The 20761-nt window shown below is 45.6% G+C and overlaps 1 protein-coding gene across 3 annotated transcripts; it reads right to left on the reverse strand.

The window, feature by feature from the left end:
- Nucleotides 1-517: 517 nt before the first annotated feature.
- Nucleotides 518-19117, reverse strand: LOC117155553 (uncharacterized). 3 transcript variants are annotated; one of them, XM_076623274.1, is made up of 8 exons: nucleotides 18763-19117; nucleotides 10609-10652; nucleotides 8273-8415; nucleotides 6981-7199; nucleotides 3708-4402; nucleotides 3430-3629; nucleotides 3156-3321; nucleotides 518-2942 (listed from the first exon to the last, which is right to left on the reverse strand). In XM_076623274.1, exons 2-8 carry the CDS (start codon nucleotides 10643-10645, stop codon nucleotides 1322-1324), a joined length of 3081 nt encoding a protein of 1026 aa, XP_076479389.1. In that variant the 5' UTR covers nucleotides 10646-10652; nucleotides 18763-19117; the 3' UTR covers nucleotides 518-1321. The 3 variants fall into 3 exon arrangements, with proteins under 3 accessions (XP_076479389.1, XP_033187541.1, XP_076479390.1); XM_033331650.2 differs by having other exon boundaries at nucleotides 10609-10655; XM_076623275.1 differs by lacking the exon at nucleotides 18763-19117 and adding an exon at nucleotides 15464-15468.
- Nucleotides 19118-20761: the final 1644 nt, after the last annotated feature.

The raw sequence follows: 20761 nt of genomic DNA on the forward strand, positions 1-20761 counted from the left end.
TGGTGAGACCTGGGCAATCGATATTACTTACGATATAATACCTGTATTGTACGATATAATACCTGTATTGTACGTACGTAATATCGAGCTAATGGCTACGAGATCAACCTTCGTTCACTGCATATATCTTTTTAAAATTAGTTAAAAAATTTTTTTTAAATTAGTAAGAACTACAGTTAATATAAAATAGTAACATTTATATATGCACACTGTCGGTCGATTTAATAATTAATTTTAATAGTCGCGTCGTTATATGCAGTGTTCGAGGTTAATCAATCTGAATATTTTTATAGCAAACGTCAACTAGAAGAAGCAAGAAAGAAGAAAGGAGCTTGACCGCGCAGAGAGGAGTGCAGACGTTGAAGAAAGAAGAAAATTCAGTTCGCAATAAAGTTCATGTTGGGATACGAATTAGATTCATACGTTTTGTCACTCTTTAATATATTAATATTTTAAATATAGACGTTGAAGAGGGAAGGAAATTCGGGCCGCAACGAAGTTCATGTTGGGATACGAATTAGATTTATACGTTTTGTCACTCTTTAATATCGTACGTCAAGACTGGTATAATTTACATTACATTAAAGATAGAATGCATACTCGAGAAAACTTACTTGCTACTATTGTCGAAAAGAAAATCGAGACGACGAATGTGCTTTCGTAGAAAACTGTTTACACGCGTATCATCGCACTGGGAGTAATAATTTAATTCGAAGGAATAGTGAATAATCGTGCGCATATTTACAAGATTAGCCGAAAGTAGAAACCGTTGTAATTTACATCTTCGATCAGAGATTTATACTGTGACAGTTAATAAAATAAAAATAGTTGAACAGCTAATAAGTTAAGCTAGTTAATAAGTGGCTAATATTTAAAACATAGTTTTTGAAAAACTACTACAGGGAAGAATGAATTTAACGTCGTCGATACTAATGCTAAAAGCTATTTTGGACAGTGATAGTTTTTCGATCATTCGGTCGAATAAAAGGTCATTAATTTCTGGATTCGTGATGATTTGCTTTAACTGTGCTCGATATTTGCTCGCCTCTCTGCGTAGTAGTTTGATTATTCGGATATTCGTTCTCTACTTTCAAGATCTAATACACGAAAACCATCCGCTTTCCTATCCCCTCCTATGAAAGACATCGAAAAGTTTGACCACACGACCAAGGGTCTAATAAATTCCTTTATTCTGAAAGGAAGTTAGCTTCTGCAAAAGATTGTTCCTTGAAACGTTCGATCGACGAAACGTGCCCGAATCGACCGATTTCCTAACGTTCCAAAGCTTTCTGTCAAGATTTCTTCGTCGTTAGTATTTGTTTCAGTAGCCGGTGTAATCGTGCCATGATCCTCTTTGCGGCCTATATTGCGCTCCACCGATCTGAATCGTTTCGGGCGTTCTGTAATATACGGTTCTCAGTCTGTCGTTGTTGCTAACTGCTGGCAAAAATTGAGAATTAGAAACGAATGGTTTCTGCTGCTGTTGATTCACGGGCCTGGAAACTTTGTAATTATTCTCGGATGATTGTAGAACCGCGTCTCTTCCTAGTTGTCGGTGAAGAGGTAGAACGAATCCACTGGGCAAGTTTGCCTCCTGATTCAGCGTAGGCGTTAATGCGTCGTTCAAAGTGACGTCGTACTCGCTTTCCGGGATATCCTGCAAACGATGCGTCACCTCGTTCAGCCTTTGTTTCACTCTGTAACTCTGAGGTCCTGTTGGTTGCTCCTCAGCTTCGTCGTTTTTAAAGGTAGACCCGTAAACGTTTGAGTTTTCGGTTACGGTTAATCGGCCCTTGTTACGGAACGAACCCGAGATCTGCACGTTTCCTTCGTTACTCTGCTGATTGGAATATTCCTCGGTGGGCCATTTGGCTAGTCCTCCAAAGTTCTGTTCATTTTCTATTTGTTCCTGCTTGGATGTCCGAACAAACGCATCGCTTATAGTCTTTTGTTGTTCTTCTTCCCTTTGTCTCTCAGTCGGCCTTCTAATCGCAGGTCTCGCTATAGATGTATCATATTCGTCGTTATATCCATGCTGACTCTCTGTTTGAACGTTCCTGTACGTATCGTGATTTTCGTTCTCCTCTTGTTGCGTTTTAGGCTCTTGATTAGATTCCTCGAGATTGTCCTGCGTTGCCTCATGCACGTAATAATTTTTTCCTCTCTCCTGAACGTTTGTCCTTTCAGTCGGTCTGTCCTCTTCCTTCTTAGACGTGGTAGCTTTCACACCGACCGGAGACAAGCCTCTTGGATTAGGGTTCCCGCCTCTAGATGGTAAGAAGGGTCGTTTAACGATGCGAACCGTGGTTCTTGGTGGTGGAGCGGGTGGATCTTCCGGTTCGTCGTAATAATCTTGCGAGTATTCCTCCAACGACGCGGTATGATAATGGCCACGATCACGCTTTTCGTCCTGATCTCGTTCTTGGTAATCCGACTGCTGATTCGTTCGATACGATTCTCCATCCTCGATCGGCGTTCGCGTTGTTTGAGTCTGCGCAGATTTTGCTTGTTTTTCGGCAAAAGCTTGTCTATCGTTCGTGGGTTCTTTCGAAATTGATTCTGCTTTATGAACGAGCTGTTCGGGCAAACACGTGGTAGTCGTCGTAGTGGTAGTGGTCCTTTCCGTGCGATCGTAACCATTGCCTCTTCTGGCCGAGTCTGTAGTTTCTTGTAAATCCTTGGATCTCGAACCCGTCCTAGAACGATCTGGCTCGCGTTCTTTATCTTGAGGTCGATGCGGTCTTTCTGGCTTGTCCGTGTCTTGCATTCTTCCTCGATCACGATCCGGTGGTCTCTCCGCGTTACGATCCTTTCCACGATCGAGGGATCGATCCCTTCCACGTTCTACACCCCGATCCCTATCTCGATCGTAGTAGCGATCTCTCGAGCGATCCGAGTGTTTTCTCGATCGCAGGTCGTCTTCGTCGTCCCGATATCGAGTTCTGAAATTAGAAATTTTGTTAATTTTCTTTAACCCGAAGTAACTGTATCTTTTATACGAATGTACGTTCGATGATGTTGCTGTGTTAGGCACGTATGTTACTTCGCGCATTACGCATGTTACGGTATCGTTAGATAATGTGTTGCGATCGATTAGTTACGACAGACGAATATACAGATAATTGTATCAGTGTTGTGTACGTACGTTACCTTACCTGTAGGGTCGGCCCCTATCCCTTTCTATGGTGTCATAGAAGTCTCGATCCCTGTCTCTATAAGCTGGTCTCCTTCTCAGTGGTCTTCGAACCGGCCTCACATCTTCTAACTCGTCTTCGTAATAGTCCTCGTCTGCGACGTCCACCGGTCTTCTTCGAGGTTCTTCTGCAAAGAGCGTGGATTGCGCGCGTTTAAAATCTTCTATCCTATTTAATCTAAATTAATCGACATATACGACGAATCGTTTAAACATCGTCGGCACAAGAAATTTACCGGTCGATTGAACAGCTGTAGCTTTGTACGCGTATCTGTCCTGTTCGGAAAGCGGCACGGGTCTTCGAATTTTCGGAGGAGTTCTCGGTCTTGCGTAGACCGATGTTGCAGGTGCTGCAGGCTTTACCAAGCCATCCGAGTTTCCAGTCGCGCCTGAAGGCGGAGAACCAGCTTCTTTATCGTCGTAATCGTCTCTATACCTACGAAAGAATTTGCTTAATTCGTCGTCGAACTATCAAACGGTAAAACATTCGCATTTTTGTTCACGAAGGAATTACCTTTTATCGGAGTACCGACGATCGTCGGTGTCTCTAAGCCTCGACTCGGTTCGTCGATCGTCCAATTCCGTGTCGTCGAGTTCTCTAGACGCGGACCTTGATCCTTGATCGGGATCTCTAGATCTGACTCTTGTATCTTCCTCGAGAGGATCTCTCGCCCTAGTAGGGTCTCTTCTGTTGTTTCTAGGCGGATACCGATCCCTGGCGCTCGCGTCACGATCTCTGTCGTCCCTGGGGATTCCTTCCCGAGACCTTGGAACGTCTCTGTCTCGGAAGTCACGATCCCGATCTCTGAAGTCACGATCTCTGTCTCTTCTGTACTTTCGGTCGTCGTAGTCGTAGTCGTCTCTGCTGTAGCCACGTGGACGACTATAATCGTCGTCGTAATATTCTTCGTCGTAGTAATCGTACGCTGGCCGTCTTCTGAAGGGTCTTCTTCTTCTTGGAAGATCTCTGTCCCTCGGTAGCTGACGTCCTGCGGCGGCTGTTACCGGTGCCACGGTAGTTGTCGTCGACGTGGATGTTGTGGACGTTGTAGTGGCCTTGTAAAGGGCATCGTTCCTGTGCCAGTATTTCTTCGAATTGGCGCAGTCGACTTCGGAGACGAAGTGACAGATGAAGGTCTTTTGGTCGAACGCCGTGAAATTCGCGCACAGGAAGTCGTATCTCGTTCCGAAAAGGCAGTGGTGGTACACCTTGAAAAAGAAGAAACGCGAATTATTGGATTTACCATGAAAACAAACAGATCACGATGAAATTACAGATATGTCGAAATCAAAAATGAAGAAGCTTTGAAAGTTCGGAATTCGTGAAAGTAGGAGCGCTTTTTTTTCTTCTTCAAGGAGTATCTATCTCGTCGGGAACATTTTGATCACTTTTTTTTTTAGGAAACGATCTTCGACACTGGTAACATACTTTTCACCGAACACGGACGCTCGTCGTTGTTAGAAGGTATCGTAGCTTTCACACCGTGACTACGTGTGCTCGAGTAATTACCACAAGCGCGTCTGGTGGTGTTACACATATAGGCGGCTTGTCTCTGTAAAAGTATCTACGACCGTCTGGTCGGATTATCTAAAGGTATTATCTAGAATCATTCAGAGCACGTCCAGGTTGCTTCGTACAACAACTTCTTCGTTCGACTTTGTTTCTTCGACACGCTGTCTCGTTCATTTTTTCACCGTCTCGAACGACGGACGGGGATCCTCGTCTACTTCCTTCGTTGGCCAATCGTTATTCCCCAATTTTTTCTCGTTTATCCCAATTTTTAATCGAATCTTTTCGCGTGCGCGCTCGCTAGTCTCCAACAGCCTGTAGTTTCTCTATGCTTTGGTAATTTTATTGGAAAGTCAGAGTCCCCTGTTCTAAATTGCAGGAAGTAACTCGTTGCGTATCTGCATGACAAGAACGCGCTCGGTTTAAAATTACTCGAAACTCTGCTGTTGTTTCCAAGCATCTCGAACCGGGTTAGTCGAGCGATTTCGCGATGATGGATCGCCGTTATTGCTCAACTTGCAGCTGCTAAATGTCAAACGTACGGCCAACTCGATCGCGAACGGTTATCGGAGGAGCACGATCGCCCGAAAAGTATCGTAAAACCATTTTAGCGATAATAAGTTGGATGAAGCGAAACACGCGTCTAATCGTGTAACGTTCTATCAGATCGATCCGCTTTGCTTCGGAAGAATTTTTCTTTTACTTGTTTCTGTATGATATCCTGTTTTGCCTCGGCATCGTTGCTTCACGGAGGGCTGAGCGAGGCGAATCTGCGAACATTTGCATGACAATAGGCCCATTCGTTCGGTAGCTGGGGCTAAACAATCGATAAGGAACGTCGGAAAGGGGTACTTTGCAATCGCTTTCACAATCGCAAGATCGCCGCGCGTGAATCTCGAAACGGTCAGGGACGGGAAGTGTATCGGACCGCGAAAGTCTCCTCTCTTCTTCGTGTTTTTTCCGCCACAACCTCGTCTTTCTCGCTTTTCTAACCAGCATTCTCCTACGCGTACTACGTCGAGGTGTAAAATTTGCGTTTTATTTTCAAGTACTAAATCGTCCGCTAAATTCGTTTCGTTTATTTCTCGATTATTTAGAAACTCGCAGTTTCGGTTCCGTTGCTTTGAACGTAAATGGACGATCGATTTTAGAATGCTCGAAACGTTTGACGATTTTCGAATCGATCAGTTTTTTGTTCTATTCGATATCGGATCACGAATTTTCTTTCTCTATTTGCCATAAGGTTGATCGTTTTGTTTTGTGTTCATAAAACATATTACGAAAAGGATAGACTTGCGTCGTGGCAGGAACTAGTTAGACCTGATGGATAAGAAGGATGGTTCTCGCCATCAAAATGTGATCTCTTTCGTTCGCGGTCGGTGCTCGTCCCGTCGATAGAAACGGGAAAACCGCAGTCACGGACCGTTGACGTTTGTTCATTGCGCGAGTGGACGATACACCTTGTCAGAAAATCTTTCCCGGGCATTCATCCAGATGACACTGACTTTCCTTTTCACTAGAGCGATCACGATACCCACTTTTACTCTTGCAATGGACGCGATCGGTCCCATGTTTCACGATCGTTTCGCGATTACGGACTGATTTCCGCAAGAACGCTACGCACGGTGTTTCTCGATACTTGCATACGTTTCATCGTACACATTGTGTTTTTTCCCATAGCGTCCCTCCTGATGAAGAATACTCTGGTATTTGTCAAGTAAATTCGCGAGAGTGGGCAAAGATTTAAAGCGACTCGGAAAGGTATTTGGACATCTGCCTGGAAAATGTTTGCGAACATGTTACGCGTCACACGTAACTTTTTAAAATTTTATTACTACGATGTATCACGTATTAGTAAGTGTACGTTACATGGTTGATGAAATTTCGACATTTCGAAATAGTTGAGAAGCAGCAGGCGTTCTTCCACACGCGGATTAACTTGTCCTCGATCTTACAGTTTTATGCGCGACTTCCCCGTTGTAGGAATCTTCGCGTTACTTTTAAGAAGGTTTCCGAGAAACGAGAAACGATAAACGACAAAGTTCGCTCAATTATGCAAAATGATCGTGAACGTAAAATAACGGAGAGAATAAGCGAACGGTCGAGCGCTCGTTCCCCTTTGGAACCTTCGAGGCATCTTCGAGTCGACGGTGTATATCCTTCAAGATGTTCACTTTATTTACAGAAAGAGAAAGTCCACCAATTTTCATCGCCAAGAATAGCTAAGCGATTGATACCGCGTCAAGCAGAATAATTACGAAGAGTCATAGTTCTCACCTGGCATTTGTGAGGCACGCTTGCGTAAAAGCCATCGTGAAGACCATCGCATTTAAAGTCGATGTCCTCCGGTATGCTGTTGTAAAACGGATAATCGCTGAGATTGTAGCCGTTCAGTTCACGAGGCAGATTTGGGTCCCAGATGTAATCGATCTGCGGGATTCCTGTGAGGACGTGTCCAGTCGTCGCGTTCGTTTCGCTGGCCACCGTTGTGATCGTCTGAAGAAAATCACGAACAGCATTCTCGATCAGTTACATTACCACTCGTAAGTATCTGGACACGTTGATCGATTTGTAATAACAAAACGTGCGTATCATTAAGATTTACTATTTTTTTCCTAGAGTCAACGTATATACGTATATCATAGTATATTAAAATCAAATACACAATTCGATCAAGTGTCAATTGATTTTAAATACTATTGTCAAAATCACGATATCGCTATTGATTTGGAAGAATCTTCTTTGTCGTGTCTACGTATAGCCTGACGGTCGAACGAGCTGAGAATAAGCAACTGGTTGAGTAACAAGATTGTCCTTTTTCACGTCAGACGCCTACAGATACAAATTTTCTAAGGATTTCCGAGTCTTTTTATTTGTAATTTTCAAACATTGCCATTCTGTCGAAAGTTAAGCAAGCGTCCGCACGTTTGCGAGCGTAGTAGCGCGTATCTAGCCTGTGAGACGGTAGTTATCTAATGCATCGTAGTTCTACCGTGGCTCTTGGTAACGGTCAGTGATGTGCTCGCGATGCTACTTTCGATGATGTCACGATGCCGTTTCTATGTGAAGGTAAACTTGTCTTTGAACGCGCCCCAACGGTGCTTTAGATAGACGTTAATTAATTTAATATGAATGTGGCGTAATCGAGAGATCTAAACCGGTGGATTGTCGTAAATTACAACGATTTGGGAGAAACGCTCGTAAAGAGACGTATCGTGTAGACGATGCTACCGGTGTCGCGATCTTTCGCTCTATGCATCTTCGTTTCGTTGCATCAAGTACACTGGCATGTATAATTGGAAAATAGAAACAGACGCGTGGTTTGTCGTGACTCGAGCATCATCAACGCGATTTGCATCATCGACGATAAACGATCTGCCCGTTCTATTCCTGCAGCGGTAAATCGAGGCGCAACACAACAGGATCGCGCTACAACCACGCTTCGCATTATAAATTCAGTGCTCGGAGCTACGCGAGCAACGTCTCGATTCGATCAGATACGCCAAAAAAAGTTGAGCGCAATTATATCTGTATGTCTGCGATTAGAATGTTACTTCGTTAGGACGTACCTCCGTATCTTCGTTTTCATTCTCGCGGACGTGGCTGTCTTCGGTGGTGCTGCTTGTGGTCGTCGACGTGGAAGTTGTCGCGATCTTGAATTTCGGCCTGGTAGGCTTTCGTTCGGCTGAAACTGCGTTGGTCAACAGAATTCCTGAAATTGTGAAAAAAATATTCGATATTGGTCGTTAAGACGAAATATTATCCGAAACTTCGTAGTTGATCTTTCCCCTTCGGTTTTCCCGTATTGCGGTAAACGTTGTCGATCGAAACGTGACTATTAAAAGCAACGGGACAGGTTTGATCGCTGGAACGTGCTGGAATGGGACACCGGTTAGACACATGGTAAATAATCAAAGGCCGATACGCATTCACGGATTGCATAAGTCACGAAGAAGCGTCGGCGTTGCGAAACCTGCGCATGAGAAGAGCAGCGAGAGCTCGGTTTTAAGTGTTGCAATTTTCGCGGCGCAGGTGAATGCGTTCGGTTGGGCAATTGTTTTCAAGCAGATCAAGGCTGTCTATCGATCGTTTCTTTCGTGGGTGACTTTCGTTGATTTACGAGCAGATTGTACGATACGATACGTCTAACCATTTTATTTTCGTCGGACCGAGCGTTCAAGGATAAACCTTTGCCGTGTCTCTTATTTTTTTCTCGCTACCATAACGATATCCCGTTAATGAACTTGAATTATCGCAAAATCTTCGCGCACCAACTACGTCTAATTAAATCAAACCGGTTCAAGGTCGGCGGATTGGCGACAACCTTTCGAACCAGACAGGATAACTCGTCGTCCCGTGGAAAAAAACGCGATACTTTCGCCGATACTCTCTTTGCAAGGGGTGTCCGATAGCGAAGCGGATCGGACGGGTACGATCGACGTGGGTGTGAGGGTCTCCTTACGGTCCTTTTCGGAGAGTGAACGTCCTCGATGTTGAAAAACACGTCGTCCGGCAGCGGTTGTGCACCTTCGTAACGGGATCGTGGTTTTCCAAGCTGGAATCGATAACAACGAGCAACCGGCGACGTTGCATAAAAATGAATTATGGGAACGTGCTCGCATTCCGTTTGTGAGAAACGCTGGCGCGGGCACACCCCTGCTGCAAATGTAACGGCGAAACATTTTCGTGACGAAACAGACTGCCGTAGCTGCGGTCTAAACAAATTGCATCGTTCCGATTCTATCGTATCGCCAACTAACGATTGTCTTTTCGATTCCCGCTCGAATGGGAATGTCATGGCATTCTCGTTAAAAAAAGGGCGCGACGATACTAATTTCTTTCGCTCATTTTCCATCCAATCGCGTCATTTAATTCTTACGTTACGTTACGTTAACGAAGTTTCTTACGTTTGAAGATAAGATAGGAGAATCGAAGTAAGAAGTTAATCGCAACTTTTCCACGATCACGCGCGATACATCGATGGTGGAACCGAGATTATTCGAAAGATCGGCGACGTAAACTAGTTTGAGAATGGTAAACATTCGTGCAAAACTATGGCTGAAAATTTTTGCGATCCCGAGGAATCGAGACGCGAGCGTGGGGTACACGGTATCGTTCGGTAGCTTTCAAACAAGTTTTCGAAGGCCTCGGCTGGCTGTCGCTCGATACGAGAAACGAATAGTCGTCGAACAAGTGAAAATGTCAGAAACCGCGTTAAGTGTACACGCGATCGTTTAACAATGTCTCGTTGGACGATTGCTTGTACGTCCAAAGGATTGTGTCGGCTAGCGACGAAAGCTGCTTGCTCGAAATTTTGTAATACGTTCGTCTCGTTTTTCCGATGCCTCGATCGATAGAGAATTTCGGAGCTCGTCGGTTCGCACTGCACGTCGCGATAGGACAAAGGAAGCGGACTTGTTGATATGCACAACAGGTTTCTCTTTTCCTTTGTGGATTCTTTCTGTGAAGTTCTTTCGCGCGTCACACGTACGCGGTTTATCTGTGTCGTGAATACGAATCGTAGCATCTTCTTTTTCAAAATAAGTTGACAGATTCGATCGTCCTACCGTATCAAACTCTATGAAGCGAACTCGATTCGTACCGAAGGATGAATATACGTACGTGGGACGCCGGTGTGAACGAACCTTGAATAACATGGATGCTAAACTCTCGGATGGAAGGTCGACCGCTGTCTTCGGCATTCCTCTCCGGATATGGAGAGTCCAAAAATACTAAGCTCCGTCACATCGCAACCATCGCTAACTGCGCTTTTGCTTCCATCGAAATACGATCGAGAATTTAAACCACCCCGGAGATATTGCGTATATCGTGTGCGTTATGTTTTAAATGGCACAGGGAGATCATTGTGTCTGCAGCGAGTCTTGGAAGCGTATGTTTTACTTACCATACAGAGCGAGCAGAAGCCACCTTTTCTCCCGCATGTTGGCGCTACTGTAACAGGCAGAAATATTTCTAATTAATTCGATGCAAGAATTTCGTAAGAGCGTTTCGGCATTGACGCAATATCGTAGCTACGATCGTATTAAAAATTGACACGGAGGTGGACGTGGATTGCCAAAGTTCGATATCGAGTTGTATAAAGCATAATCGGGACGTAGTTCTGGCGTCGACCGTAGACCGGTACAGGCACTTGAGCATATGGGAACGGTTAGGAACTTTCTCTGTGCTGTCACCACTGCTAACCATATAATGCAAGGATAATGTAGGTGTTATATAAATGCACGATCACGTAATACCGGGTGTGACTTTGTCGTCACTGCTGCGCATGCTACTTCTGTTAATTACTAGAACAAAGAGAACTTCACTCTTAGGGTACCCGGTATATCTCCTCCTCTACTTCACGGATGAAACTTTTTCGAAACACCTACTCGGCCTTCTACGAGCAAATAGCGAAGAGAATTCGCATAGATGGCAACGATTTTACAGAAATATATTTCGATAAATCTAGCGGACGATATTCGAAGATTCAGCTTTCGATGTATTCAGAGCAGATTCTCTCAATTTCGAAACGGAAACTGGTGAAAGTAGTTTGGAGATAAGATTGGCTTTCGTGATAGCTTTTGACTACGTAATTCGGTATTTTTTACCTTTCCCCGATTAAAGAGACGATTTACGATATAGATCTTCCGCCTTTGAAACGAATTATGTCGTATTTACATTCGCAAGGATTAACATCCGACAGCGCTTAATTCGTCTTTATCGATTTTTGCTTTTCCAACTATGGAAATTTCTGCTTAAGGCGAACGGATCGAAAACCGTAACGTAAGCCATTGAAAGTTACGTTTACGGATCTCTCTGTTCGGTATAGGATTCGATGATCGGAATTTTCTAGTCTTGCCTCGGTTTTGGATAAAAAATGTAGAGCATTCGGGTTAATCGCGGCATATTTTCGAATTAATTAAGCGCTCTATCGCGCTCCAGTTCGCAGACGGATCGTTATCGTTTGTGTAAAAGCGGCAGGAAAAAGCAGAAGGATGGCTGCGTTCCTCTCGGAGATAGAGAATCGCCGCGTTGTTCGGTTACACAAGTTTCGTTGTTGCTTTCTTTGCTCGTGTCACGACGAACCGTTGTGCGAGTTCTCAGGCCTGCTGGGAAATTTAGTCGCGTTGTTCGTCCCGTTCGGGAGAAGCCACGATTACGCGATCGTGTTTCTACGCTATTTCTAAAATGGCTAGAAAATCAAGCCGAAATGAATTCTCTCGCCATTCGACTCGCTTGCAGAATCGCGTAGACACTTCGAAACGCCCCCCGGCTATTCCAGGATAATGCAAATACGTTTCCTCCAACGGACAAACCGAGGATTCCTCTTTATCGAGTTGTGCGCGGAACGCGACACTCGTAACGTTACCTTACGGTAAATTACGTTATATTACAACACACGTAACGGTCATCTCACGACCGCTAAAGGTCGCCGGAAGTTATGGCTAGCACGACCAGTTGTCCGACCCACTTCGTTTCTTAAATACCTTACGATACCCAGTGCTTTCGAATATCCTCCGAGGCGTTCTCCGGAAATGAAATTCTAAGCGAATCTCGCTCTTAGAGCTCGAACAATTCCGTCGTACACGAGGAATTCGTAAAAATTTTATTGGCAGGGATATATTTTCCATTCTATATGCAGGAGCAATTATTATCGTACGTATTTGGAACGTGGTTGCCTCCGTTGTTTCTTCCTTCGAGACATTCGCGATTTTTCAGATAAACCATCGACACAAGGCGTGGTTAGAAAACCCGATAGCCTTCAAAAGTCGTACAGGTTGGTGCAGCAAGCTTTCATTTCCTCGTGCTTGGAGCAACTGCTATCGACGTTGCGTTATCGTACATTGTTACGGAAAGGTTGTACGTTGGACAGTGGCAATAACGACGAAGCGACGAAGGAAAACAGTCATCGAACGACTGTGTTCCGCGTCCATTCGTACGAGTTTCCGCATTTTTTCAAACATTTATCCCGCGTCAGGTGCTTTAGCAACTCGAGCGTTTCTCTCGATCGTGCGCTCTCAATTGTAAAAACAATTACTTAAAAGCAGAACGTGAGAATTGACTTCTCTCTAGTTTCGTTTCGTTGTTCCTACCGTTATACATATATATCGCAATCGTATACGGAGTAAAGGTAGCTCACGTTCACCGGAAACTCGAATCACGGATCATTGTGCAGTGGAAAAAGCTGTTAGAAGCCAGCCGGCCGCTTATCGATACGCTGCGAATAGATTTAGCTCGTCGCGATCAAACGTTCCATGAAAAGGTTTTTGCGGTGAGGTCATACGCTTTCTCGTCGATTTTCCCGTAATCGGCACTTGGATTATCGTTGAGTAACCTTATCGATCTGAGCGCGCGCTCGATTCGAGATCGGTCGTCTAACGCGACCGATCGGGCGAGGTCAAGGCACAGAGCAATTAAGTTCGATCCTGAAAAAGGAAGGTAACGCGATATTTTCCCAGTCGTTGGATCAGGGATATGGGATACGACGCAGGCGAATTGAAACGGGGGAACAGGCGCGTTTCACACGACCGCTAGCTGCCACTTTTATCCGTGTTTCATGCTCATTGGACTACGGATTACTGCGTCGTGGGTAGAAAGTGTCCCGTCGAGACGAGTACCGGTATAATGTACATTCCATATAGACGTGCACGCGGTCTTCTCCAACGCCGTAACTCGTTAGACACTTGTTGCATTCGCGGTGCACAGCACATAATTACGTACAGTAGATAGAGAGGACTGTGGTCAGACCCGGCGCGATATCAGGCGCAGACTCCGTCTCGTTCTTCTCGTTCGTCGCTTTCAATTAAAATCACGGTTTACAGTTATTGGTAGACGCGATCGTAGGATAACGAGACAGACCACGAACGTCGGTTTCTTTCGCATCGTTAATAATCCTCCACGTCGTTTAGGAAATGGATTGCTATTTCGTATGTAGAAAGTATTGGATTGTGCAGGCGAACGAGTATGCCACTGACGTCGATACTTGCCCGAAGAATATGGAACGAGACTATATCGCGATCGCTTTTATTCGCCTGGTAGCTCGGACAGCTGTTGTCGTAACAGAGAGGAATTAGGATAACGCGGATCTACCTTGAAAAGCTAGGCCTTGAAAGCATGGAAATATATTTCAATGTATCTTACTCGCTCACAGAGACATGAAAATCGAGCATCGTTGCTGCGAAGGTGCGCTTTAATGCTGACTGGTTTTTCGTGTCAAGGTGCCAGAATTATCCGGATTGGTCGCGTGCGAGTAAAACTGACAAAAGCTGATACGCGACACGCCTGCTTCACGCCATAAGACAACGAACATTCGATCGAACGAGAGGAGGAAACAGCTGCCTCGACTACGAAAAATTGCGCTTGTTAGAGTTTCAAAGACCCTATCGTTCGTTTGCGATCGAACGTTCTCATACCGGGCCTTCTTCCAGAACGGTATAGTCCTCGATTTTTCGTACTTATCGAATCGTATCGTACTTATTAGTTCTAATGATTACAATTCTTGGTAACGCTGTTCTCTCGTATCGGTCTGGAGTACCGGTCTGGAGTATCGTTCGGCAAATATAATCGATCTCGCGTTCGCTAAAAGCGGTCAACTTACGTAACGCGGCATCCATTCATCGGTGGTAATCGTTGATTAAGAAGCGCGTTTATCATCGTCGCGGTGATCACTAGATTCGTGAGTTTTCCGGTCGAGTTCGTTCAACCAGGAATCGAGGATGCGAGGTTTGATTTTTAATTGACAAAATCGAAACGTTTTGTGGAACGACGATCCGTGAGAGGCGGTGACTACGTTGCTCTTGCCGCGGAGAGAACCGGCTTTGGGATAAACGATTTCACTCTCCACCGTGAATAAAATTTATTCGACCGTAAACTGCTATTTGCCACGTTTTATCGACACATTGTGTAAGCCTGCCGCGACAAATAAACCGGCGTTACAGCCCCAGAACGCTAACGGTGCGAGGCTTCTGCTCGCGGAGTCGTACCGCTTTTTTCTTGCTTCGGCGTTAGTTGGACGGTAAAAGGCAAAAACGAGCCACGAGTTAGCGAAATTAACGATATTAATGATAAGGAAAGTGGTAATAAAAGAAGACGTACGCTTTCCATTTGTTTTCGCGGCCTGCAGCCATATTACGCTTATCGGCGGTCGTTCCACGATCCAGAATTCGATTTCGCCATCGTTTCGGAGAAAATTTTGTAACTGGGAATCGACGTGATTCCGAAACCGCAGGAAAGTGGTTGCACGGAAAGAAACATTGCCGGAATCGGAAATTGGACTTGTCTTCTCATCCTCCTCTTTCTCCTACGAATTTCTTTCTCGCGAGAGAAAGAGACTCGCGTGTATAATTAGCGCAATTAACGTGTCGTGAAGCCGTTACGCCTCTTTTCTAGTCTTTTTCAGCCACAGCAACGATAGCGCGCTGAGAGAGCATAACGAGCCCGATACTGAATCGTACAACGGACGTTTTACGATTGCTTCCTACCGCTTCTTAAATTATACCCGCGTCTAGAAATTACACCGCCATCGAAATGGTGAATACTCGAACCATCGAATGGCACGAGATCACAGAAGAGCGTGCGATTAATTAGTCGAATTATTATGAAAAGCCAGGTATAGAAAGGACGAATGCTACCAAAGAAACTAGAACTAATGTTTGCAACGCAATTTACTTAATTCGCCGCTTTATCTTTCGAGTCTTTTTCCAGAAAGTCGCACGATCGTCTCTGCTTGAATGGAAGTTTCACGATCACCGGTTTGTGGTCTGTCTCTCGGTTTCACAGCCGCTGTTCGCATTACTACTTCAAAGTATCGTTCACGAAGACAGATCGTGTATATCGAATTGATCGGTGCAGATCGCGCGGGCATCATCGAAAGTAGATATCGCGCAATATTTACGCGTGCCTCGTAGAACAGTCTGACACACTTTGTTTCGTTTCGAAAGCGATGGTCAAATTTCGCTTTGTCCCAAGGCGACAAATATCAGCCAAAATCGTCTTTCCCTCGTCTCTGTTCCCGATACTCGATAGACGACTCAACTCTCCTTTCCCTACAGTCGTTAAGAGTTTCACGTTACAATTGCCGAGAACATTTTCGAAATCGAGAGGAAAGATCGACTCACCAAAGAATAAAAAATAGTTGCAAAAATCATTCGCACGCTCGTGCAAGACCAGCAGCATCACGAGACCACCGCGGGATACTTTTTATAATACTATTTATTGTTAATAGCACATTATCGGGTACGGGCGACGACGGTTCTCGTTAGCCGTACACGTGATATTCATTTTCGAAAGAATTCTTTGCGAATGGAATTGTCGACCGGCCCGTTGCGATCGACGCATTTAAAAGATATCGCGCCTGATGAAACTTTCGTCACTGTCCAATCACGCGTGCATGCGTGAAAAATGTTTCGCACCACGTGTACATATAAGTCGTCGTGTTCAACGTTTCACGTTTGCGATTCTGCCTGGAACCTGATCGGGACGCGGTGTACTTTGGGGAAAGAATTGGCTCGATTTTCGTGGCAAATCCACCCGGCCATTAAGCCTATTCCGGCTGTTCGATTACGACCAAGTAGCTCGTTTATTTTTCCGACAGCGTATAGCGGGAGAAAGCAGACCGCGGCTGGACGACGCGCGTTCTCGTGTCGTAACGCGGCGTTCGTTCGAGCTCGCGCGCTCTCGATATTGTTTATCGAAAAAGACTCGGTAAAATATCGGTCGACGTGTCAAGCGTAAGCTCGCGAAAGCGCTCGCTGATTACGCAACAGCCAGCCATAGTCGTCGGCGGTTTATGCGCGATCGAGCTGCGATTTCCAACCTATAATTATTGGAACGAGCCTATTTCTTAGTTTCAGAGGGAAGCAAGCGTTCATTCTCCACGCTACTTTCCTCGCTTTCCTCGCATCCGCTCGATCCTGTCAGATTCCCAGAGCTTTCACGTTTTGCTCCTTTACGAGCGGTTTCTCCGTATCTCGATATACGTTTATGCAAGTTGCTTCGTTTGACATCTCATCGACTGATCGACGATCAATAAGATCGCAGAGCGGCTTAGTTTCCGGCCGCGGAACGCTTCCAGACGTTTAAGTTTCCGCGGAGACTCGAAACAGTGATTTCGTGGTGTGGCGAGTAATTAGGCCGGCTAGGCGTGTCGCGAGTCTAACGGGCTCCTCGCGAAATAAATTCACTTTCAAGCGTGTGTAGAATCGGCCACGGAATCCGCCGATCGAAAGTGAACGTGGACGCGTTAGAATGCAATGAGGAGGAAGGAGAGAACGAAAGGGAGACACCGAAGGAAAGAGAAACAGAGAGAGAGAGAGAGAGAGAGAGAGCGGTTGGTCGAGGCACTGTCGAGGTTACGGAAAACCACGAGATTAATCGACAAAGTAGCCGATACGCCGTGAACGGCGGTTCGTTCATTTCCATAGACCGTTGAAAAAAATCGCAGCTAGAATTAGCCGGCGTGTAACTTGATTAACGATTAAAATTACGCCCGCTTGTTTATCGCCGTGATGTTGTAAGACGCGTAACTCGCGGAGAACGTTACGCTACACGCCATATTCTGGTGCAAAATGGAAGTGTACTAATGTTGTATTTCACGATATATATCGTTCGAACGAATCAGACAGAAAATGGAACTGATCGCGAGTCAGAGCGTTCGAATTTCCCAAGCAATCTCCATTATCCTCGACTTTTTTTCCTTCGATGGATTGAAATCGCGGAAATGTATAAACGAAAGAGCGTGGAAATATTCCATTTCCTAGAGGTCAACGAGAACCCTTTTTACAATATAAAAAAAAAAAAAAATACATACTTCAATCGTAGTTATGGCGATGCGTGCGTACATTCGCGTGAGTGCGTTCTTAACACGTGTACCGAGTCTGAATATATTTCCTCGAACGATAGCAGTATGTTGGTGCTCGTTGATGCACCGATCCTCGAGCAGAATAGAAATCCGCGGTTTCATTCGAAACTTATTCGAAACGCACGAAAATACCGAGTTATGAAAATTACAGACTGAAAAACGCTGGAAACAAAAATACGACCGACTCGAAGCAAACGTATCGGCGGTGTTTTTTTCTCCTTTCACCTTATTAAACAACCTCGAGGGAGATGGTGAGCGTAGGAGTCGCGTTCTTTTTTTTCACGAAAGAAAAAAAGGAATGGAAAGTCGGGCGGACGGTAAATTCGACGATAGAACCAGTTCGCTTTCGTTGTCATCCGAAGATGTAAAAACGTTTCGACGAAAGAGGGAGAGGATGGGATGGTCAGCGAAAGTCCTGGCGCCTTTATTTTACTCCTGAAGCTCTCGCGCTCTGCCCGATCGTCCTTTCACGATTTCAAACGTACCGTATCGTTTGTCTCGATTTGATCGATCGACCATGCTTCTCTCGCTGTCTCTCGTAAGATGTCGTGAAATATCGAGTCGATGGATGCCGGGGATGGCGAAACCGACGAAAGACTATTTTCACGCCAACGCGCCGTACAGTTTTCTCTCCTTACGAAAATTTGACCAGGGTATTGCGTGGCCGATCTTTTCTTTCGACTATATCGGGCGAGAAGTTGGTTCAAGTAGTTTCTTTAGCCGCGAGGTACGGTTCGAGTCGTCTGGAACGCTCACGTGGACGGATTGTCGCAAGAAAATGCTGACATTCTGGCCGCGGGCAGAAGCCGACGACTCGTACCGTTTGTAAATAAAACACTGTGATTACCGCTGCTTAAGTAATCCGAATTTAATTTGCCTAGCTCGTCTGGATTCGGTGGAGAAAAGAAGCCAACGTTCGCGAGTACGAACAGCGAAGCGATTGCCACTACTTTCGCCACGTTAATCTCGTAAACTCTCCTATTCTAACAGCGAGAATAACCCGAGAAAAACCTCGATTTCCATCTAAAGGTATTTCCATTGTGGCTCTCTTTTCTTCGAACGACCAATCTGTTTGCCCGGAATAATCGATCGCACTTATTCAAACTTTTGCAGATTTTCGATCGAGAAACTTGCCGTTTCTAGAAAGCGTGCCACGTTCTTAGAGATAGAAGTTGCTTTGGACAAAAGAAATGCACAGACCTGTCTCTCGGCTCCGTCGATTATTCCTTAATCCCTCATGAAAGCACCGTGCTCACATCGAGGCGCACTCCAAGTATACTTGTCACACCTGTACACCGCGCGACTACTTCTCTGCCAGCGAACGATCTCGAGAAAGCACTGTGTTCGGCAGGGCACCCGCTCGGCAACTCGAACCCGCTCTGAACGGGGGTGGATCGATGCTCAAATTTTCGGGGGGAATCACCCGGGGAAACACCGCGTTTGCTGGTTGAGGGCAAGACCGCGTCCGGTCCGGCCAGAAGACTGCGCGATGGAAGTGGAAAAGTGAGCAGCAGGAGCGTTGTGCTCCGGCCAGCGTCGTCTGGTCGAGCTTTCTACGACGGAGGATAAGGTCGAAGAGAGAGAGAAGGGGGCTGGACGTACATAGGCGCCTTGGCTGGCCTCGCATTGGCGTAGCTCTGTCAAAAAACGGTCCCCACCGAGCGAAAGGTTCGCGAGGAGCACCTGCGTCGCCACCTGATAGTCAGCGTCGACACAACTCGAACAGAACCAATGCTATTTACCGTCGAACCTTTCAAACTTGACTCTTGAGCGACGCGTTAGAAGGCCATCCATTTCTATGGACATTGCATCTTGCTTTTACCGCACGGTCTGTTTTTTACTCTTCGTCCTCTTCTTTGGAGCGCGTCCAAACAAAGGACCCCAAGGTATATCTCGAGCGGAGTTGCAAAGGTCTCGTGGCGCCTTCAGGGGATTCCGACTCGCGCATCCTTGTGATCTTTCGTGAGTAACCCGAGCCAGCTACGTAGCAAACTCCTCGTAATTGTAATTTTTCGAAAGATCGAAGGAACGAAGTGAAAGTGGAACGTCGTCTCCGCCGACGAAGGACACGGAGGAGGACAAATTCGTGGAACCGGCGAGTACATCGCGCCTCTAGAATTCTATTAATCGATAACGATCGCTTTCTCGGCCGACGACAACACGCCTAACTCTTTGGAAATAGGAAGTTTGGTTTCCCGCGAGGCTCGCACTGTGATTCTTTCGCAATCGAACGCCGTTAGACGCGAAAAAGCGATCGACTCTCCGAGCGAGCCGACTGGCTTTTCGATAAATCACCTTCAGGGTCAGGCATCGAGCGAATAGAGTTATAGCTACTCGAAGAAAGTATTCTAACCAGCTTCCACTCCTTCGACTAGTCCTTTCTAACTTTAAGGGAATACCAGTGCAATTGACGCGCGCGTACGTGCCGACCATTTTTGGATTCGTTCGAAGAAGAAATCCTGTTAATAAATGTTAAACTTCGATGAAAACTGCGATGACCGTTCAGCTGCGATTTATTCTTGATTCGGCTTCGTTGGCAGGATCGTAAAACAGGATCGTATCGCGATAATCGGAACTCACCCGTGCCCATGAGATGGATCGTTCCATCAAAGTTCACTGCTTTCTCTAAGGACGACAACTCCTTTCTTTCTCGAGATTCAAGGCCTCGATCTCCCTTGTCTTACGTTCTTTTCCTCGAGATAAGGTCGCGTCATTTCGTCGGCCATTTTATAGTCGATGGGTTCGTAAAACTCGACGAAGATTTACATTGTCGGCCACAAGTGTCAGGACACGTGTCGATATTTACACACAAATCCAATGCCATTCTTTGTTCATATTTTCTAGTTACGTCGCTATAAATCTATTGTACCGTCATATATAATATAAAGGTTATAAAAAGTACTTGCATATCATCGTAATTGCGGTGTTTGAACGTTTGATAGAGATACAAGGGTACGTATAAATACTTTTCGCAGCTACCGTATCGCGAGTTTGTGTCCCGATACTTGTTGCCTGCTAATAGAACAGTTCGTTCAATCCAGATCGATATCGTCGATATGACGAATGCCGATGATCCTGATCACTGTCCGAAGCATGACTTGCCACGACACGCCTGTTGATCTTTGAAAGGGGATCGTCAAGAATTTGAGGACGAGACGTCGGGTACGCCCGTGATATTTGCGCTCGCGATTCGCTCGAG

This window comes from Bombus vancouverensis, chromosome 12 (genome assembly GCF_051014615.1).
Source record: "Bombus vancouverensis nearcticus chromosome 12, iyBomVanc1_principal, whole genome shotgun sequence".
NCBI lineage: Eukaryota > Metazoa > Arthropoda > Insecta > Hymenoptera > Apidae > Bombus > Bombus vancouverensis.

What these genes read in the sequence shown, in the direction of transcription:
- LOC117155553 (XM_076623274.1), bottom strand. Translation starts at nt 10,645, where the DNA reads ATGCGGGAGAAAAGGTGGCTTCTGCTCGCTCTGTATG. An exon ending in ATGAAAACGAAGATACGGAG is followed by an intron (nt 7,200 to 8,272) that starts GTACGTCCTAAC and finishes GATTTTCTTCAG; the next exon opens with ACGATCACAACGGTGGCCAG. An exon ending in TACAGCTGTTCAATCGACCG is followed by an intron (nt 3,322 to 3,429) that starts GTAAATTTCTTG and finishes CGCTCTTTGCAG; the next exon opens with AAGAACCTCGAAGAAGACCG.